Source organism: Dromiciops gliroides, chromosome 4 (assembly GCF_019393635.1).
Source record: "Dromiciops gliroides isolate mDroGli1 chromosome 4, mDroGli1.pri, whole genome shotgun sequence".
Taxonomy (NCBI): Eukaryota; Metazoa; Chordata; class Mammalia; order Microbiotheria; family Microbiotheriidae; genus Dromiciops; species Dromiciops gliroides.
In genome coordinates this window covers 142,778,080-142,797,962 of record NC_057864.1, presented here as the reverse complement: position 1 = coordinate 142,797,962, position 19,883 = coordinate 142,778,080, and the positions used below count along the sequence as shown (strand labels likewise).

At 35.6% G+C, this 19,883-nt stretch overlaps 1 protein-coding gene across 1 annotated transcript in view; it reads right to left on the bottom strand.

The window, feature by feature from the left end:
- HEATR1 (HEAT repeat containing 1) overlaps positions 1-19,883 on the bottom strand; it is a 59,240-nt gene that overhangs the window by 34,154 nt on the left and 5,203 nt on the right. Inside the window, exons 5-19 of the mRNA XM_043964592.1 lie at positions 19,356-19,457; positions 17,908-18,048; positions 16,764-16,975; positions 16,485-16,618; positions 13,602-13,716; positions 13,066-13,176; positions 9,967-10,084; positions 8,664-8,771; positions 7,802-7,897; positions 6,349-6,437; positions 5,372-5,583; positions 4,807-4,928; positions 3,561-3,749; positions 384-564; positions 56-192 (exon numbers count right to left, since the gene is read on the bottom strand). Of these exons, the coding sequence (XP_043820527.1) occupies positions 56-192; positions 384-564; positions 3,561-3,749; positions 4,807-4,928; positions 5,372-5,583; positions 6,349-6,437; positions 7,802-7,897; positions 8,664-8,771; positions 9,967-10,084; positions 13,066-13,176; positions 13,602-13,716; positions 16,485-16,618; positions 16,764-16,975; positions 17,908-18,048; positions 19,356-19,457 (2,067 nt within the window). The remainder of the gene's footprint in view (positions 1-55; positions 193-383; positions 565-3,560; positions 3,750-4,806; positions 4,929-5,371; positions 5,584-6,348; positions 6,438-7,801; positions 7,898-8,663; positions 8,772-9,966; positions 10,085-13,065; positions 13,177-13,601; positions 13,717-16,484; positions 16,619-16,763; positions 16,976-17,907; positions 18,049-19,355; positions 19,458-19,883) is intronic.

The window sequence follows — 19,883 nt, the reverse complement described above, 5'->3', positions numbered from 1 at the left end:
TCCATAGTATTTAAAATTACTTTAGTTGAAAGGTTTCAGAAAAACAATGAATTACCTTTAAGAAAAGTCTCATCAGAAATTTGAAGTGAGGGGCATCAGCACCACCAACAATGACCTCAAATATCTGGATCAATAATCGCAGATAATCTCGGCTGTCTTCTTTCATATGTTCAGGATTCCACCACTTATCATCTAATGGGCATGAAAATATGTGAGGTATGAAAATAAGCCACAAATCTAAGAGCATGAGCCTGATGATGCCAAGTAATTTTTCATCCAAGAAATAAAACATTTTTCTAATTTTAACACAAAATAAATGGCACATTTGGTTTCTAAGATCATATCATAAACAATCATATCTAAAAACATTCAAAATTATTTACCTTTAAGAAAAGATTTAGGTGCCTTCAAGACATGAATAAAATTTTTCAAAGAAAATGCAAGCATAACTGCATCTTCCATTGCAATCATCTGACCTCTGTTGAGCTTTTCTACATACTGAATCCATATCTCCATCGGTATTCCTTTGTCTGACAGTTCAGAATGACAATCGAAAGAGATTTCCTGAATTGGTAAAATGAATGGAAAAATAATCCAGTATTATCTTAAATATAAATTGCATCCTAGAGTCATTTATTATTTACATGGTGGGACAAAAAAAGTAACAAAGCCAGAGTTTCCTTATTTTCCTAGAAATGACAAGAGGAAAATAATCTTTTTTTCTAGAATTTATAATTTTATTTGAATAAGGGAAGTGGTGATTAGAAAATGGAAAGAAGGAACAAAATCTCCTCTACATGAAGTAAAAAGAATAGGGTTTCGGGGCAGGTAGGTGGATAAAGCACTGGCCCTGGATTCGGAAGGACCTGAGTTCAAGTCTGGCCTCAGACACTTGACACTTACTAGCTGTGTGACCTGGGGCAAGTCACTTAACCCTCACTGCCCCGCAGCAGCAGCAGCAGCAGCAACAACAACAACAACAACAACAACAACAACAACAACAACAACAACAACAACAACAACAACAACAACAACAAAAGAATAGGGTTTCCCGAAGATTCTTAAGAGGATGCAGCCTCATTCAACATTTTAAAAAATTTACATAGAAGAAGGAATGTACATTCAAATATCTTTTTTGGATATAATGCTAACATTTTTGAGACAATGAAACAGTAGCTCTAGAAGGTGACTCTAGAAAGTGAAGGAAAGAAAATGACACATAATCAATTTAGGCATATGTGGAGAGAAAAAAATCCAAACCCTTAATAAAATGGTGAACTAGAAACTATTATGACCTCAGAAAAGGACAGATTATTCCCTGAAAATACTGGCCTAATGTGAACTGTGGAATGGGGAGGGGGGGAGGGGTTATGGGGAGAAGGATAAGACAAAAAAAAATGAACATCAGGAAGCATACTGGAAAAAAAAAAATAGAAAACTGTTTTCCATGTCTAAAACTTGGGGGTTTTCCATACCTGAAATACTATGTGGTAGTGTTACCACATCTCAAGAGAAATAAAAGATAAAAAAGTTTAGAAAAGAGCATCTTAAGTAAACAATGCATAAGAGAAGGCAGAGATAGAATAGACAGCAAAGAGAATTGCTGAGTGGCTATGATTAGTTTGTTCAATTGTTAAAAATAAGTATGGACAAGAAGAACATGGACAATCACCAAATTCTGGAATTTGTGAATGAAAGGGCACAAGGACAGACAAATCAAAGAATGTACTACTTTATACAAAGAAGGGGAGGTAAGCCAGACTTTGGTACTCCAAGATGAGCTAAGTAAGTAGTGGAAATAGTTTTTTTTTTAAGGGGTTAAGGCAAATTTTTAGGTGATAGATTCATGGTGGGTAAAGAAGATTTTGGATGCATTTAAGGATGTCCTTCTTCTGCTACGTTATATGGCCAAGCATACCTTGTACTACTTATTATCACTCAATGACATTTCCTTTTTTGAGGAATATTTTTAAGGACCATGCAATCTACATCACCTGTCCTTAATTCTTATTGTCTTTATCTACAGACCTCTAAGTGTTTCTCCCAACTTTCTCCTTAACCCCTGCCTTAGAGTTCTCTCTCCACACCCTTCCAACCATTTTATTATTAGCTCAGCTACTTCCTACTCAGGTTGGTGAATTCACTCACAAGTTTCTTAATTCCTCATCTCTTAAAATCTAATGATTTTCTCTACCCCATTTCAGCTTCATAATATGAACAAAGATTAAGACTCTACATTTCATTTGAAATTCCATTTAGACCACAATTTCATACCCTTCTACCTTCTCTCACTCTCAGATTTACCCCTAATCCTGATTTTTATCCTTATTGTGCCCTCTGATCCAATGATTCATTTCTATTCTCCCAATCTATCTCTTCCACTCTGGCTTTGTTTCCCATTATAATGTAGTTTATCCAAAGAGCAAGACACTTTGAAGTTTCCCTAACTACTAGCTACTAGTCCTGGATCCTTTGTGTCCTGATATTCAATTTTTCTGGACCTGAGAATATTTATTCCCTTTTTTTTTTTTTTTTTTTTTGGTGAGGCAATTGGGGTTATGTGACTTGCCCAGGGTTGCACAGTTAGGAAGTGTCAAGTGTCTGAGGTCACATTTGAACTCAGGTCCTCCTGAATCCAGGGCCGGTGCTCTATCCACTGCACCATCTAGCTGCATCGAGAATTCTAATATCTTTGCCAAGAAAACCTCAAATGGGGTCATGAAGAGTCAGACACAACTGAAACATAAATGTATCATATTCTGTTCCTGGACTATAGGTTCTATGAAGGAGAGAGAAAAAGCTTAAATAAGCCAGAGGCTATTTTGCCTTCAGAGAATCTATAGTCCAGAAACAGAATTTCTTGCTGAATTAAGCTGTGTGGACCTTGGATCTCGCTCAAAGCTTCTTAAACTGTGGTTCACGACCCCCATATGGGGGTCTAAAAAATTTGACAACAGTAAAAGGTTATGTACATCCATTCTGTATACCTGGGGTCACACAAAAATTTCTCAAGCAAAAAAGGACTGAGTAGAAAAAGTTTAAGCTCTGTTCTAGTTTAACATTCTACTTAAGACAAGGTATCCCTATTTCTTATAAATATAAGAAGAGAAAGAAAGCATCATGCTTAATCATTAATAGAACTAAAGAAAGGCACTGTGGCAATAGTGTTGGACTTGGCATCTCAAGAACTGGGTCTGAGTCTAGATTCAACCCCAATTAATTATGTGACCTTGTGTAGGTTATATAACTTCTCTAAGATCTGTAAAACAGAAATGTTACATGTACTGCCTACTTCATACGTTTGTTATGAGGTAGAGTTTTCAAACCAAAAAGTGATATATAAATGTGAGCTACTTCTAAAGGACTGGTACAATAACCCTAAATCTACCACTCTGGGAAAGGTTGTTAGAGAATTCTACCTCATATCTGACTTATACCTACTTAATTAAAACATTTCTCACCTGAGCCCCCCCCCCCCTTCCATTTTTACTCTAGGTCTTAAAGAATGTTAGACTGCCATTTAATCAATCATGAACTTCCAGAGGCTTCCTTGTCCTTACCAAAGAAGTAATAACTTCACTTTCTTTTATTTTTCTTTCCAGCAAATTGAATACTCTTAATGCAAATGGAAAGTGAGTTTCCTTTAATGAAGAGCAGCAAAAGACAAGAACCGCAATGACCACTTGGGAAGTCACTTTCTGCTTCAATGTGTAGCTTTCCTTTTCACCAACAGCTATCAAGTCCTCCACCTTCAAAAACAAACAGACAAATTCATCATTGCCTATTCTGTGCTTCATTAGATCATACTCCTTGCAGGGAAATGCTTATAGCTCTATATATCATACAGTATTCTAAAATTTATGTTGGTTGTAAAATATAACTAAATGTTTAAAATGAAATGCCTATGCTCTAAGTACAAAAAAAAATAAAGAGAGAGAAATTACAAGTTCTAATAATAACAGTCCAAAATAATCTGAGCAAAAGGTACATTCAGATACTGGAAATAGTTACTAATTAAACTGAGTATTTAAGGTCATATTTTTTAAAAACAAGATTTTTGATAGCTTTTGTTTTGCTATCACCTAGGTTTTCTTGTGCCCCTCCAACTCAATTATAATAATAATTTTCAAATAAAAGGAAAAAATTACCAGTTTAGTAATACACAAAAAAGATAATATCAAAAGCTCTTCTACACCCGTGGACACCCCCCTCCTCTGCAAAGGAGGGTGGCACTGTTTTCTTGTATCTCTTCTTCTGGAAGACTTATGACTTAAAGTTTTAATTCATTTACTCAGCCATTGGACTATATTTTCTTAGTTAAAAATTATTATAGTACTTACACTACTGAACCCAAGAAAAAAAGGGAAGTGAGATAGTGCTAGGCTCGCTTAAAAAGATGAAGAGGATACACTTTTAAGTATAATGTAAGATTTAGAATCTAGTGTATATTCTCTCTGTATGTGTTGATAAAGTGACACTTTTTATTCTGTAAAATTATTTGATATAGCACTTTTTATTTTTTTATTTTTATTTTTAGTGAGGCAATTGGGGTTAAGTGACTTGCCCAGGGTCACACAGCTAGTAAGTGTTAAGTGTCTGAGGCCGGATTTGAACTCAGGTACTCCTGACTCCAGGGCTGGTGCTCTATTCATTGCGCCATCTAGCTGCCCCCACTTTTTATTTTTAAAAGCAATACTTATAGCATTCAGAAACCACAAACATTTATGAAGAACTTTCAAAATCCAAGAATCAAAATCAAGTTTTGGCAAGAAATATTTTAAACGGGCATTTTGATAACACACTTACCATCTTTAACATTGAAGAAGGATTCCCTGAACTTATGTTGTCAGCCAACAACTGAACCATTTTTTGATTTGCTACACCAATCAAGTCTGTTGGCTTTGTGGTTTTAATCACTTTTTCAAGAGCTGTGAAAAATGGTGAATGTAAGTTTACAAATCACTGAAGAAAATCACATGAAAACTTTTACTACTTAAATCTAATTCTAAGTATATTAAGTTTTTGTTAACTTCATTATCCCTTAAAATGTTTACTTTACTATTTGTCTTAGGAAAAAAAAAGATTTCAACTAGTCACAAACATGACAATTCCCTTTTTTTGGGGGGGGCAGGGCAATGAAGGTTAAGTGACTTGCCCAGGGTCACACAGCTAGTAAGTGTCAAGTGTCTGAGATCAGATTTGAAATCAGGTTCTCCTGAATTCAGGGCCGGTGCTTTATCCATTGTGCTACCCAGCTGCCCTGACAATTCCTTTTTAAAGCAAAGGATTTTTTGTCTTTTATAATTTTCTTCTGGAATTAACACTCTGCTTATCTTTTTTTAGTTTATGAGAACAAAATTACACATCTTACCTTCTTTCCATCCTTTCAGTATAGGGTGCAAAGAGCAAATTCCTGATTTTGACAGATAAATTGCCATTTTCATCTCTTGGGATTTTGAACTGTCACTGGTAACAACCATAAATGGCAGCAAATGTACAACCACTTGATTTAGTAACTGATCATTTCCACTCAGAATCTCTTCTTTAATTAGAATGTTGGCTGCTAATTCAAGTATCTTGTACCTAAAATGTTTATTTTTAAAGAACAAGTTAAGAAATATGGTACAGACCTACAAACAGTTACTAATTATAAAGTGAGATAAAAGCTATCATACATCCCTCCCAGAGGAGGTGTATATTTTTCATTTTAAGGTTCCAGTACAAATGATTGCAATTTACTTTGTTTCCTAATTAAAAGCTGATTCTGATTTCTAAAAGAGCTAAATGAGATAATTACCAGAGAATCTATATTATTCAAAATGTATAGCATTCCAAAGTTCCCATATAAGAATTAAAATTTTCAATATTAAAAGAACACTTTGCAACAGTCTATATCAAGGGTTTTTTTTTTTTTTTTTGCAGGGCAATGGGGGTTAAGTGACTTGCCCAGGGTCACACAGCTAGTAAGTGTCAAGTGTCTGAGGCCGGATTTGAACTCAGGAACTCCTGAATCCAGGGCCGGTGCTTTATCCACTGCGCCACCTAGCCGCCCCTATATCAAGGGTTTTTAACCTGGGGTCCATGACCTTGTTTTAAAAATAATTTGATAACCGTATTTCAATATAACCGATTTTCTTTTTAAGTCTATGTATTATACTTTATGCACTTACAAACATTATTCTGACAAGGGGAACAGGGGACCCACCAGACTGCCAAAGAATATATGACACACACATAAAATTAAGAACCCCTGGTCTACGGAATGAAAATACCAGATCTCTAGTGTCAGATCATTCTGATATTGCTACAAAGCAATCCTTAATACTATAAAGAAAAGTAAATACATACCATGCCCCATCCTGTGAAAGTTCTGCTCTTTGAAAAAGACTCAAAAAACTTGAAACGGTTTCTTCTGGGCTAAACTCTTTTTTGAAAATCTATAAACAGGAAATCACCAATTCAAATGTTTCTTGCCTCTTTGAATTCGAAAGAGAAAATATTTACCCAATACCCACCCCTAAGAACCTTGAAGCAAATTTCTATTTTTATCACTCCAATATTCCTGAAAGGCAATTATAACAGGCCATTTTAATAAGGAACAATTTTTTCCAAATGCTCATCAAGAGCATTGTGCCTTGAATTATGTAATGCTTTATACTTTTCAAAGTACTGCCATGGAAAACCCCCTCACCCTGTGAAGGTTCAATTGGCCCTGTGCTGATTAAAATTTTTATCAATGACTTGGATTAAGGTAGGGGAAAATGGGGAAGAGGATGCTCATCAATATGCAAATGACACAAAGAACTTGGAAAGATGGCTAATGCAGTAGATGACAGGATACGCGAGGATCTTGCAGGCAAAAGCCCTGGGATGAATAAATTAAGGTAAAAATAAAGTCTTGGACTTGTGTATAAAATGAAAATCAACTTCACATATACAGCGGGGATAGGCATCTTTAGAAAGTAGTCCCCCCCCTCCCCAAAAGTGGGGCTTTAGTGATCTCCAATTTCATTAGGGTCAGCATTACACTGTGGTAGCCAAAAAGCTTATCTGAGAAGCACAACTTCTAGAGCCTACTACCCCTGCCCTCATCTCAAGGACTGTGTTCAGCTTTTAGGTGCCACAATTTAAGAACGAGATTGCTAATCTGTAAAGGGGACAAGGGAGAGAAATCAGGATGGCTTGGGTCCATGTCATATGAGCATAAGCTGAAGGAACTGGGTTTGTTTGTCCTGCAAAAGAGAAGACTCAGGGGAACTTGATAGTGTCTTCAAGGATCACGTGTGTTCTGTGTGGAGCAATGGGTGGAAACTGCAAGGAGGCCAATTCAGGCTTGAGGTCAGAAATTTCCTAACCATTAGAACTGTCCAAAAGTAGAATGGGTTATCTTGAGAAGTAGTGAGTTCCCTCTCTTGGAATTTCTCAAGTAGAAGAGGGTGTTTTCTTACCTGGGTATTCCCTACACTTGGTGATGTGATAATGGAGATTCCTTCTAGGACTGGGTTAGACTAGAGTTGCTGGGGCTCCTTTGATCGCTAAAAGCCTGTGAAGCCACTTAAACTTTCTGGGCTTCAGCTTCCTTAGCTTTCCATGAAGGATTAAGGGAGAAAGACTAATGACCTCCAAGGTTCTCACCTGTTTAAAACCCCTGATCCTATGAAAATGATTTACATGAAGAAATTAACTTCCAGATATAACCCTGACAGAGGAAATTTTGGGAACATCCAACCGATGTGAGGAGAGAAGACAAAAGGTACATTAATTAAATATATTTGTATTTTAATATCAAGAACATACTTACTTCAAAAGCTTTCACAGCTGACAGAACAACATCTAAATTATCATCACCAAGACGCATTATAATAGCTTCTTTTATGAAAGAATCATCAATATTCTCCTGGATAACAGAACAAAAAAGAAAAACAAAAAAATTGATTTTCTAGCTGTTAAAAGATCTCACTAGTCTTCACTGCAAACATGAGGCATCAGGGTAGTGAGGGACCACTTCACTCAAGAGACCTAGGTTATGGTCCTACTCTGCTAGACCTTGCACAACTCACATCTCTGGGCCTAGAGTGTACAACAAAAGAGGCAGACTGCATGTGTCCTTCTAGATGGAAAATTCAGTTGTTCTCATTTTTCACTGAACATTCAATTAAAAACTTAGAACTCGAGTAAGTATAATTTAACCATTAATCAATTTATCAATCAATCGGGGGGAAATTCCACATCAAAGGGAATGGAAAAAGAATATAGAAAAGCTAGACTACACTAAAACATTTTGTGTAATAAAACGATGGAGCAGCACTCCCAGGAATAGTCAGCAGGGATAAAGCCACCTCCATACTAATTTCATTTTTTCCCCCTAAATCCTCTGAGCTAATTTAACTTTTAATCATTGAGTTTATCACTGGTACTGAATGATTTTACTAAAAAATTCGGTTTATAATTAAAAGGGGAAGAAAAATAATGGCTGTTAGAATCTGTACCTCTAGGAAGTACAGCATACAGAAGCTTGTCTCTACATCCAAAGTACCACAGCCACTACAATTACACATCATCCAATTGTACATGATGTAATTCCAATTTCTTATTCTAGCATATCATTATGGCATCATATATAAGAATTACATACAAACACATAAAAGTAATCTGTCACTCACCTTGGATGTTTCCACAATATTCTTCAGATGGTTAACTGCCAAAAGTCTCACTGGAGCCAGTGGATGGTTCAAGCTAAGCATGAGGCAAGTATCAGAATCTGCCAAGAACTATAGGATATGTTTACAATCAATGAATGAGTTCACAGGAAAGATCACCATTATTTTATTCAGAAAAAAAGTTGAGGAAGATCAGTTTTAACATAATGGCTCACCTAACTGCCAGAACCCAATTTTAGACACTAGAGTCAAAACACAACACTTCCCGTCTTCCTTATATAGTAACTCTCCATGTATTAGCTCACATGAGACCAAGAATCTATACTGACATGTACTGATATAAGCTTAATTTTATATTCCTAAATTTTTTTACTCCAAATATAAGCAACAACACTAGGAAACAAACAAACAAAAACATGGATGTGAATGGTCCCTGAATGAAAAGTAAACTGATTTGAATGAACTGACAACAAAGATTAGAATACAACTTAATGGCTATTTAATAGCATTAAAAATTTATCACTGAACAAATTAGGGAGATATGCATGTTATCTGTATTGCCTTAGAATTCATACACATGTTATAACTAAAGTTATGAGGCTAATGTTTGTAGCAGGGAATAACTCACAAACTAATTATTTATGAGCCTCTTTATATAACTAGTCTCAAGACTAGGTCTTTTGCCAGAGATTGTACTAGCACAAGAAAATGTTGGTCAGGCATGGATTCTCAGAAAACTTTTAAAAATCCAACATGTCTATGAAAATGCAAATACCAAAAACCCAAAGGGCAAATGTACAAATAAACGCTGTATTATCAAAGTTATTTCATCTTTCTTTACCCCTTAACTGAAGAAAAAAGGGGTGGGTAGAAGGACAGTGACAGGAAAGGATGAAAGAAAGGCATGGCTCATTAGAAACTTGCATTGTCAAAGCCTTTCCTCATGCTGCACCCCAAAACCAAAACATACTCCTTGGCAGACTCAAAGGCTCCCTTCTTTACTCTTTTACTGAAATCTGAGTCTCCCCAAGACTTTTCGAAGCTAACAAGAGAAATAGAACAAATTTCCCTTTTCCCCTCCCTATCTAATCATATAATTTAAAAAAAATTTTTGGTGAGGCAGTTGGGGTTAAATGACTTGCCCAGGGTCACACAGCTAGTAAGAAGTGTCTGAGGCCAGATTTGAACTCAGGTCCTTCTGAATCCAGGGCCGGTGCTCTATCCACTGCACCACCTAGCTGCCCCTAATCATACAATTTTTATAAGTGCTTCTTTCCCTTAACCCTCAGTAGTAACCAGAGCCTACCTGAAACTTTCCTCCACTTGTGGAGAGAGAAATAAACTGATGGAAAAATTCTTGCTTTTGGGGATCTGTAACGTCCTTTAGATGGTCCTCCAATACTAAATCTAATGTCTTAGGGTATCTGTAAGAAACAAAAAGCAACCAATCAAACCACCAAAGAATTGTTACAGAGCAAGAAAAAATTTTTAAAAATGTATCTGGTAAAACAAAAGGTCAACAATGTCAAAGGAATCAATTAAAAAATGTGAAGTAAGGCAGCTTTAAGAACTAACAGATTTCAAACTGTATTACAAAGTGGTTATCATCAAAACAATCTGGTCCTGGCTAAGAAATAGAGTGGTGGATCAGTGGAATTGATTAAGTACACATGATCATAGTAATCTAGAATTTGATAAATTCAAAGATCCAAGGTTTGGGAACAATAACTCACTATCTGAAAAAATTTCTGGGAAAAATGGAAAGCAGTTTGGCAGAAACTATGCACAGACCAACATCTCGCACCATATACCAAGATATGGACAAATTATTTATACATAGACGGTTGATATAAGTATATTAGAGAAGCATGAAAATTCTACCTATCAGATCTAGGGATGAGGGAAGAGTTTATAACCAAACAAGAGATAGAGAAGATCATGGGAAGTAAAATGGATAATGTTGATTACATGAAAAAAAGTTTTTGCACAAACAAAACTAAGGCAGACAAAATTAGAAAGAAAGCAGAAAACTGGGGGGGGGGGCAGGGAGAAGGGGAGAAGAGAAGTTTTATAGCAAATTTCTCCGAGAAAGGCCTCATTTCTCAAATATATAAAGAACGGAGTCAAATTTGTAAAAATGAGTCACCCGCCAATTGACAAATGGTCAAAGGATAGGAACAATTTTCACAGAAATCAAAGTTATCAAATGTCACATAAAAAATGCTCTAAATCACTACTTATTAGAGAACTACAATTTAAAACAACCCTGAGATACCACCACATACTTATCACACTGGATAACATGATGGAAAAAGAAAATGACAAATGCTGGTAGGGATGTGGAAAAATTGGGTTACTAATAAACTGCTGGTAGAATTGTGAACTGGTCCAATCATTCTGGAAAACAATTTGGAAGTAAGCCCAAAGGACTATCAAATTGTGCATACTCTTTTAGCCAGCAATAGTAGGTCTGTATCCCAAAGGGATCAAAGAAAAGGACAATTCCAAATGATCTACAAAGAAAAAAGCTATCCACCTCAAAACAGAGAACTGATAAACACCTAGTGTAGATTGAAGCAAAAGTCAAAAGACTTAAAAAGAAGAAAATGTAAGGTTGTCTCACAGCAAAAAGAAATAACCTAGAAAACAGATTGAGAGGGGAAAATATAATAATCATTGGATTACCTACCTGAATGCTACGATGTAAAAAAAGACTAGCTATATTATTTCTAGAAAATTAAAAGGAAACTATCCAAATCTCTGAGAACCAGAGGGGTAAAAATGGAAATAGAAAGAATCTAATGGCCACTTCCTCAAAGAAAATCCAAAATGAAAACTCCCAGGAATATTAAAGATAAAATTACAGGTTTAAGAAAAAAAAAATATTGCAAGCAGCCAGAAAGAATTCAAGTACTGAGGCTCTACAGTCAGGATCACACATGCTATATTAGGCAACACTGTGATGGAGATATATGTACTGCCATATTCCGGAAGGCAAAGGATACAGGCTTATAGCCTCGAATAACTTACCCAGCAAACCTGAGTACAGTGGGGAAAAATGGGTCTTTAATGAAGCAGAAAAATTATTAATGAAAAGACTAGAGCTGTGTAGAAACTTTTAAGTTCAGACAAAGGTGTAAAGAAAAAAGCATTTCACTCAAGAAAGAGGAAACCAGGAGCGGGGGAAGGAGAAAATAAAATCACAAAATGTAAATAATATTAAAAATAAAATCTATCAACTCCTAATAAAGCTGGAATGGGTACTAGGAATGAAGGCACTTTGTAGAAAAAATGGGGAACTGTGCAAAGTACTGCGTAGGGATGTCTTTTCCTAGGCATCCTTAGAACCTCCCTTTCCCAAACAAGGATGGTATTCTCCACTTTAAGGAAACTGGTCAAATATATGCTTGACTCTTATAAAATATGTGATTTACCTAAAAGAAAAGTTAAATGCATGGAAATAGCTTTACAGACTTCTTCTAAAGCAGTTTAAAAATTTTTTCATTTAGCAACTTCCTGAGAATCTCCCTAAGTTCCACTGTCTATAATGCTTTTCCATTCCCTCTCCTCTTTCCCTCATTAAAGAAAAAAGAGCGTAGAGGTGGATCAGGAAAAATAAACATAGACTAAAGAGCCCAAGTCTGGGAATCACTGTTAAAGCATTCCTTCTCTATCAATGACTTAGACGTCAGTTTTTGTGGGACCCACACAAGACTTTTATAAATTATTTGAGGCACTCAAGTCAAGTATTGGGGATTTTCAATCTTAAAACTAAATTTGTCATGAATGTAACCAATCAATACAACTATTCTAATTATTTTTTTTTCCTGGTGGGGCAATGGGGCTTAAGTGACTTACCCAGGGTCACACAGCTAGCAAGTGTCAAGTGTCTGAGGCCGTATTTGAACTCAGGTAGTCCTGAATCCAGGGCGGTGCTTTATCCACTGTGCCACCTAGCCGCCCCTAATTGTTTTTTTAAAATGACAATTCTCCGATTTCACTGTAGGTAGGCAGGTAGTAATCAGGGTTCAGATACATATTAATAGTCCCAAAATCTGGATTGTGAGCTCCATAAGAGAAGACTATCTTCTGCCTTTTTGTAACCCTTTAGTATATATAGTTCCTGAGAAACAGTAAGCACTTAATAAATGCTTACTGACTGAGGATTAAATGCACATCTTCAAAACCAAAAGGGAGAGACTAAATATTATTAAAATGAATGTTTCTCTAATAAAATCCCTGTTAAACAAAAATATTCCCAACACTTTATCTTCTTACTGATAGCCACTACATACTGCAAATAATTCAACACAATAAAATTTGATTTTTAATGTATAAAATTGATTAGAACAGGGAAGAACTACATAACTCATAAAGAAGTACATATAAGGAAAAAGTAACTTACTTGCTTTCCAAAAGTCTAATGAGAGGAAGAAGTTGTTCATTGAGTAGTGATACCTCCTTAGAATCTCTTTCTTTCTGTGAACTGTATGAAATATATTCTTCAAGAAGAATGCTAAGAAACAAAATAATTAATGGAACATAGGTCAATAATATATAGTCTCCTTATCATATATGCAAGTACCTTTAACCAGGGATTAGAAATACCATTTCTTCCCTATAATTAAAGCTTTCTTTTGTTAGCATTTACTGAGTGATATCAAACTGTACTCAGTTTTAGTTTCCTATTAATGTATCCTGAAAACCTCTGAATCCAGAGCCAACAATACAATGAAGCAATGTTTCAGAAGGCAAACTGAATTTAATAAGACAAAATAATCAGTATGTTTTCACTGACTAGTCTTGTAGAAATATAGTATCTGTGAATGATAAAATGGTTTGCATCAAAACAAGGTGTAGAAAAGCAAGGGAGCAGGGGAAGGATGGGAACCCATCCCTGAATCAACCACACACATACAAAATTTAAAAGTGGTATCTTACCTAGCCAACAAATGGTCTAAGTTGTTTTCCAATGATATATCTTTAAGTATATCTTCTAAGAGTCTAGCATATATGTGACTGTCCAGCTCCTCAGTTTCTTCTTCTTGTTCTTGTTCTTAGTAAACAATAGCATGGAAACAAGGATTATAGGAGGAAATCTCAATTATTTTTAAACTATTCTCTTCTTATAAATTTAATTCAGTTCTCTATATATTTGAGAAATAAGGCCTTTATCAGAAACATTGCCTGCAAAAATTGTTTCCCAGCTTTCTGCTTTCCTTCTTGGTTGCATTGGTTTTATTTGTGCAAAACCTTTTTCATTTAATGTAATTTTTAAAAATCCTTTTTGCATTTCCTAATTTTCTCTATATCCTCTTTGGTCATAAATTCTTGCCCTCTCCATAGATCTGACAGGTAAACTATTCCTTCCTCTTCTAATCTGTCTATGGTATCACCTTTTATGTCTAAATCATGTACCCATTTTGACCTTATTTTGGTATATGGTGTAAGATGTTGGTCCATGCCTAGTTTCTGCCATACTATCTTCTAGGTTTCCCAGCAGTTTTTGTCAAATAGTGAGTTCTTAACCCAGAAGCTGGAGTCATTGGTAAAATCATGTCTTACACTTCAACATCTCATCATGAAAGAGAATCTGCTTCCTCAACAGCTCTTTCTTTGTTTCTTTTTAAAATAATAAACACTTTTATTTAAAGTTTTGAGTTTCAAATTTTATTTCTCCTTCCTTCCCTGCCTTCCCCCATCCCTGAGGAGGTAAACAATCAGATATAGGTTATACATGTACAACTATGTAAAACATTTCCATAATAGTCATTTTGTATAAGACTCAAATAAAAGAAAAACAAATGAAAGCAAGTGAAAAACAGCATGCTTCAGTCTGTGTTCAATCAATATCAGTTCTTTCTTTGGAGGTGGATAGTATGTTTCATCATTAGTCCTTTGGGATTGTCTTGGATCATTGTATTACTGAGAATGATTAACATTCAGAGTTCTTCGTCAAGCAAGATTGATGTCACTGTGCATAACATTCTCCTGGTTCTGCTAACTTCACTATATACATCAGTTCACACGAGTCTCTTTTCAGGTCTTTCTGGGTTTTTTTGTTTTTGTTTTTTGCAGGGCAATGAGGGTTAAGTGACTTGCCCAGGGTCACACAGCTAGTAAGTGTCAAGTGTCTGAGGCTGGCTTTGAACTCAGGTCCTCCTGAATCCAGGGCCAGTGCTTTATCCACGCGCCACCTAGCTGCCCGCTTAGGTCTTTCTGAAATCATCCTGCCTGTCATTTCTTATAGCACAATAATATTCCATCACTATAATATACCACAGCTTGTTTAGCCATTCCCCAATTGATGGGCATTCCCTTGATTTCCAATTCTTAGACACCACAAAAAGAGTTGCTATAAATTTTTCTTGAACAAATAGGTCTTTTTCTCTTTTGGGGGATGTCTTTGGAATATAAACCTAGCAGAGGTATTGCTGGATCGGTATGCAGTTTTGTAGTCCTTTGGGCATAGTTCCAAACTCAACAGCTCTTTCAGCATAGAAAAAGTTCTATCAGATCAATCAAGTTAAAAAAGATCCAAGTACAGACCTAACAATACTTGTATCTGTCATCCAGGGACCAACCAAGCTAAATACAGAAGGTTTGGTGCCAGAAAGCTAGGTCACTGGGAGATAAATCTCTTTTGGCCACAGCAACCAAAGAATATCATCTATCCAATAAGGCTGGAAAGGTTGCAATCTACATCAGTGGAGGGATGAAATCATAGAGCTTGTGAAATACTGAAGCATTCAAAAATACTAACTGTATTCGATTCACTGATGGTGGACAAATTTTTAAAGTCAGGATGGATCCAAGACATACTTTATCCTATCTTTCACTGTTATTCGAAGGGATAAGACTTTAAATACATTAAGATTTTGTAGTGATTTATAGTTTACAAACTACTTTCACATATGAAAAATCTCAGATTTTCTTATAAATGAAAATACTATTTAGTCAGTATTATCTCCATTTTATAGATGAGAAAAGAAAGACAGAGAAATCAAATAACTTGTCAAGACACACCACCTGTGACAAGAATTCAGGGCTCTTAATTCCTGGCTCAGTCCAGTAGCACAAGGAATTCTAAAAATCTCTTAAAAACTTAAAAAACCTGAATCCAGTAAAGAGCTAAAAATCGACTTCAATAATCCCCTTCTTTGACCAGGAGTTTTCATAGTCCTTACTAAATGAATCATCAGCATCAGGCCTAATACTGCCAGTTGCTGGATTCCAAATATAATGGGGCTCATTATCAAAGAGACTTCTTTCTGAAAAGTTGCTTGGAAATCAAACTTTAGTATGGAAAGTCTTCTTTCCCACTGTTTGATAATACCAGAGATGTTCTATAGTAGCTTCTGATTCCTTTTTAGTGTTAGCAACTTTAGTTTGTGTTTCTTCTTAGAGGCCCTCTCTCAAGTATTTAATTAGTTTTTTAAAAAAGCACATGCTAGGGGCAGCTAGGTGGCACAGTGGATAGAGCACCGGCCCTGGAGTCAGGAGTACCTGAGTTCAAATCTGGCCTCAGACACTTAACACTTACTAGCTGTGTGACCCTGGGCAAGTCACTTAACCCCACTTGCCTCACCAAAAAAAAAAAAAGCACATGCTAAACAGACACACCTCATTTTTTTATTTTATAAAGTTTCGATTAACACACTTTAAGAAACATTCTCTCAGTTAAGATTAATGGGAAATTGCAATATTTAATACATAAGAAGTTCTAGATGTGAAAGGACATTCGAAAAACCAAGGTCTCTCACTATTACAAAAGAATAAATGAGTTTGAGACACAACCACTTAGCACAATATAAAATCACATACCTGTAACATGATGAATGATGGTGACAACAAGATGGGGAAGCATGTAATGCAGAAGAGGACTGATATCATATGCCATTGAAATTTCATGTAGTAAGGAAACAAGGTCAGGAACATTACACAGGTGAGCGAACAGCCTATAAAGAATCAAGTCCATATTATTTGCTAGTGGTAGTCAACATAGGGCAATTGTAAGTTTAAAGTATGCACCATTTCACTCAAAACAAGTTTGTTCAGCTGTTTAAAGAACAAGAATTTGATTCTTTATTATCCTATACTTACTTTTTCCCAAGGCCCTCAACTTTCTGTCTCTGCAAGAGCACGATCAGGCAACCTAATCCATCCTTGATCAAAGAGGGGATTTTGGTCAAGGTTTTGCCAATCTGTGAGGCCAATGAATGAACGAAACTATCTTCCATTGTCACTTTTACTGAGACTTGACAAATTATCATGTAGGTTGCAGCTCTATAATCAGGTAAAGATGACTTTAGTCCCTAAAAAATTTTTTTCAAAAGAGAGGAGAAAGTTAGAAACTATACTTCATCTTACAGATACACTATTACCCTGGGACAAATAAAAAGAACTTTAGTTTTTCCACTTATACATGACTCAAAAATCTTAGTGCAATTTAAAGCTACTTAAAAGCTTCAAAATGCGCTACGATGATTAGAACACAGTATTACAGAACCAGAGTGCATCATAGGTACTTGCTGACACTGGGCAGGTGGGAAGATGCCAGGAATCAAGGAATGACAAAAGGCACATGTCAACAAACTACCAGCTCCTTGAGGGCAAGACTTTTTTTTTGGTCTGTGTATCCCTAATACCAAGTACAGTACTGCCACAGAGCAGATGTTTAATGCTGGCTGAAGACATCCTTAAAACACATTCCTCTTTTAAAATAGAATCCACCCACTACCTCTATTCCACCCCCTCTAAAGATAATTAACTTATTTTTGTTAGGTTTCTTTCCTCCTAATATTTAGCTAAGTCCCCTGAGAGACTGAGAGCTTTAATTAGGGAGAAATTTTGAGGCATAAGAGATGAATGCCACCAAGTTGACTACTGACAGAGGGAAACATGAAGACATTAAGTAAGACCCATGGAAGGAGGTAGAAGTATTGGCATTAATATGGGAAGGAGATACATAAAGAGAAAGGGAAAGTTTGGGATGCCTGGATTGAACTAGTCTACTTTTTTCTGGCTGAGTGCTTCAAATGGTCAGAAAATTTGTCCTTTGAGATTTCCTAATAATTGCCAAGATGGCAGCTTTGGAGAGGGAAAGTTCTTTGTCTAGAAATTATTACCTCAACAATTATATTTTTTTTGACAATGTGATTTTTAAAATTTTTCTATAAATTTAAATAAAACATACTGAGTAGTTGGGTGCTCAAAATAATCCGTTTCACATATAAAGAAAACAAACCTTTTGAATATAAGGGAAAAGCTTAGCAACTAAATTGTCTGATATATCATTAGCAGCCACTAGAGCTGACACAATTGTGGATGCATAAAAACTCAGTAGGACTCTCAACTGAGCTGAACTTCCAGGATACTCTGAAAAAACCTAGAAAGGAAAAATAACAAAGAATTAGAATAGGAAGACACTAACTAAACATAAGTATAAGAATCAAAATTTTTTTTTTTCAGATTTCTAAATACTTTATTTTTTTGGCATCATCTTATTTTAATGGAACATAACTGATTCCAGATTATACATCTCACAGGGTGTCTGCTAAACTGGGACACTGTGATGATGACCTATTTGGTATAAGAGAAACGCAGCAATAGCAGCTGTCTTGTCATTGTACCAATGTAGCTAAATATTTTAAAGTCAACGCTTAGTATGATGTATCAAGCTACCTTCTAAAGTAATAATGTTTTGTTCTATTATCAGGCTTTTCCTCTACGCAGTTGTTTCAAGGGATAATATTTAGTATACTTGAGTCTAAGATAATAATTCAGGTTCTAACACCCCATCAACATAACAAAGGTTGCTTTTTGCCACTTCATTTGGAAACCAGTAAATGACAGGGCCAACAAAGACAATTCCAGTTTCAGGGAGGTGTGGCAGTATTACATCTTTTGCAGGTTGCCATTTCCAAACACAGGTCTTATGGTATTAAAATAGGATCACCTAAGCATTTAGAGAATTGTAAGGCTCTGGAAATTCAGAGGGACACACAGGGGCTCCATTTACAAGTAGACAATTAAATACATTTTTGATTTAACACAATAGCATTGATGATCTCACAAGGATCTAAGCTCTCTTACTAATTAATGCCAGAAATTGGAGCACTCAACCATTTTTGGCATTTTAACTTTTTCTTCTCTAAAATCAGATGACTAGATGACCAAATTCAACTATTAATAGGTTAATGATTGTGAAAGTGATTCAGCATTTACATATACGTTTATATGTTTATAGATATGTGAATATTTCTCAATCTGTTTTTTGAGGCAACTTTAATTCAACCTGTACTAAAAAAAAATCAAACAATTTACTTTTAAAGAAAAGCATTTTTATATCATGTAAATATAATTATCAAACTGGTCACTTACTGACACAGATTCCATAGCAAAAGAAAATTGTTTTATGTAATGATCAAAAGTAAGGCATCCCCACTGTGTCTGGGTGAATAACTCTCTCTTAGTGGCCAGTCTCTGAGAGTTGATATGGCCACAAGCCTGATGACAGGCCTTTCCAAACAGATAGTAGTATATCATCAGGCTCCTATTTGAATTGAAGCCTCTCCTAACAAAGTGTACATTCTACTGGCAAAATTTTGAAAAACAAGAGGGCCGCCTTGATGAAGTACCAGAATAGGACTTTAATGGATATTATACATACAGGGTGAAACAATATATACTAACCTTTACAGATTTGGTCACCAGACTGCATATAAAATCCATGAAACCAAGGTCTTTGTAGCAATGTGTAACCAAAGTTCCTTTGGCCAAATGAACACCAGACACCTGTTATTGAAAGAAAGTCAAAACAAATTTAAAAGGTTCTAAGATCTACCATAAACAAGCTAAACAAACACTGACTGAGTGCCCTGCCCTGGATTAGATGATATTGATAAAAAATATGGAGATAATTTTTGGTTTCAGAGGTTCTGAACCTAGTTAGGGAGATATAAATAATATACGAAACAATAAACAAAAAATATAAAATTAAATGCTAAGTGCTACAGGCTATAGAAATTTTGTGGAAATCATTTAGAGATAAATCATAAAGGCTTAGGGAGAGATAGGACTTAAAGGATGGGTAGGATTTGGATAGGCAGAGGAGAATTCTGAATACAGGAAACAACATAAAGGAAAACATGATGGTGAGAATATATAGTGTGTGGTGTCTTGAGGAAACTACTATAATGGGGTATGCACATTGTAAAGTAG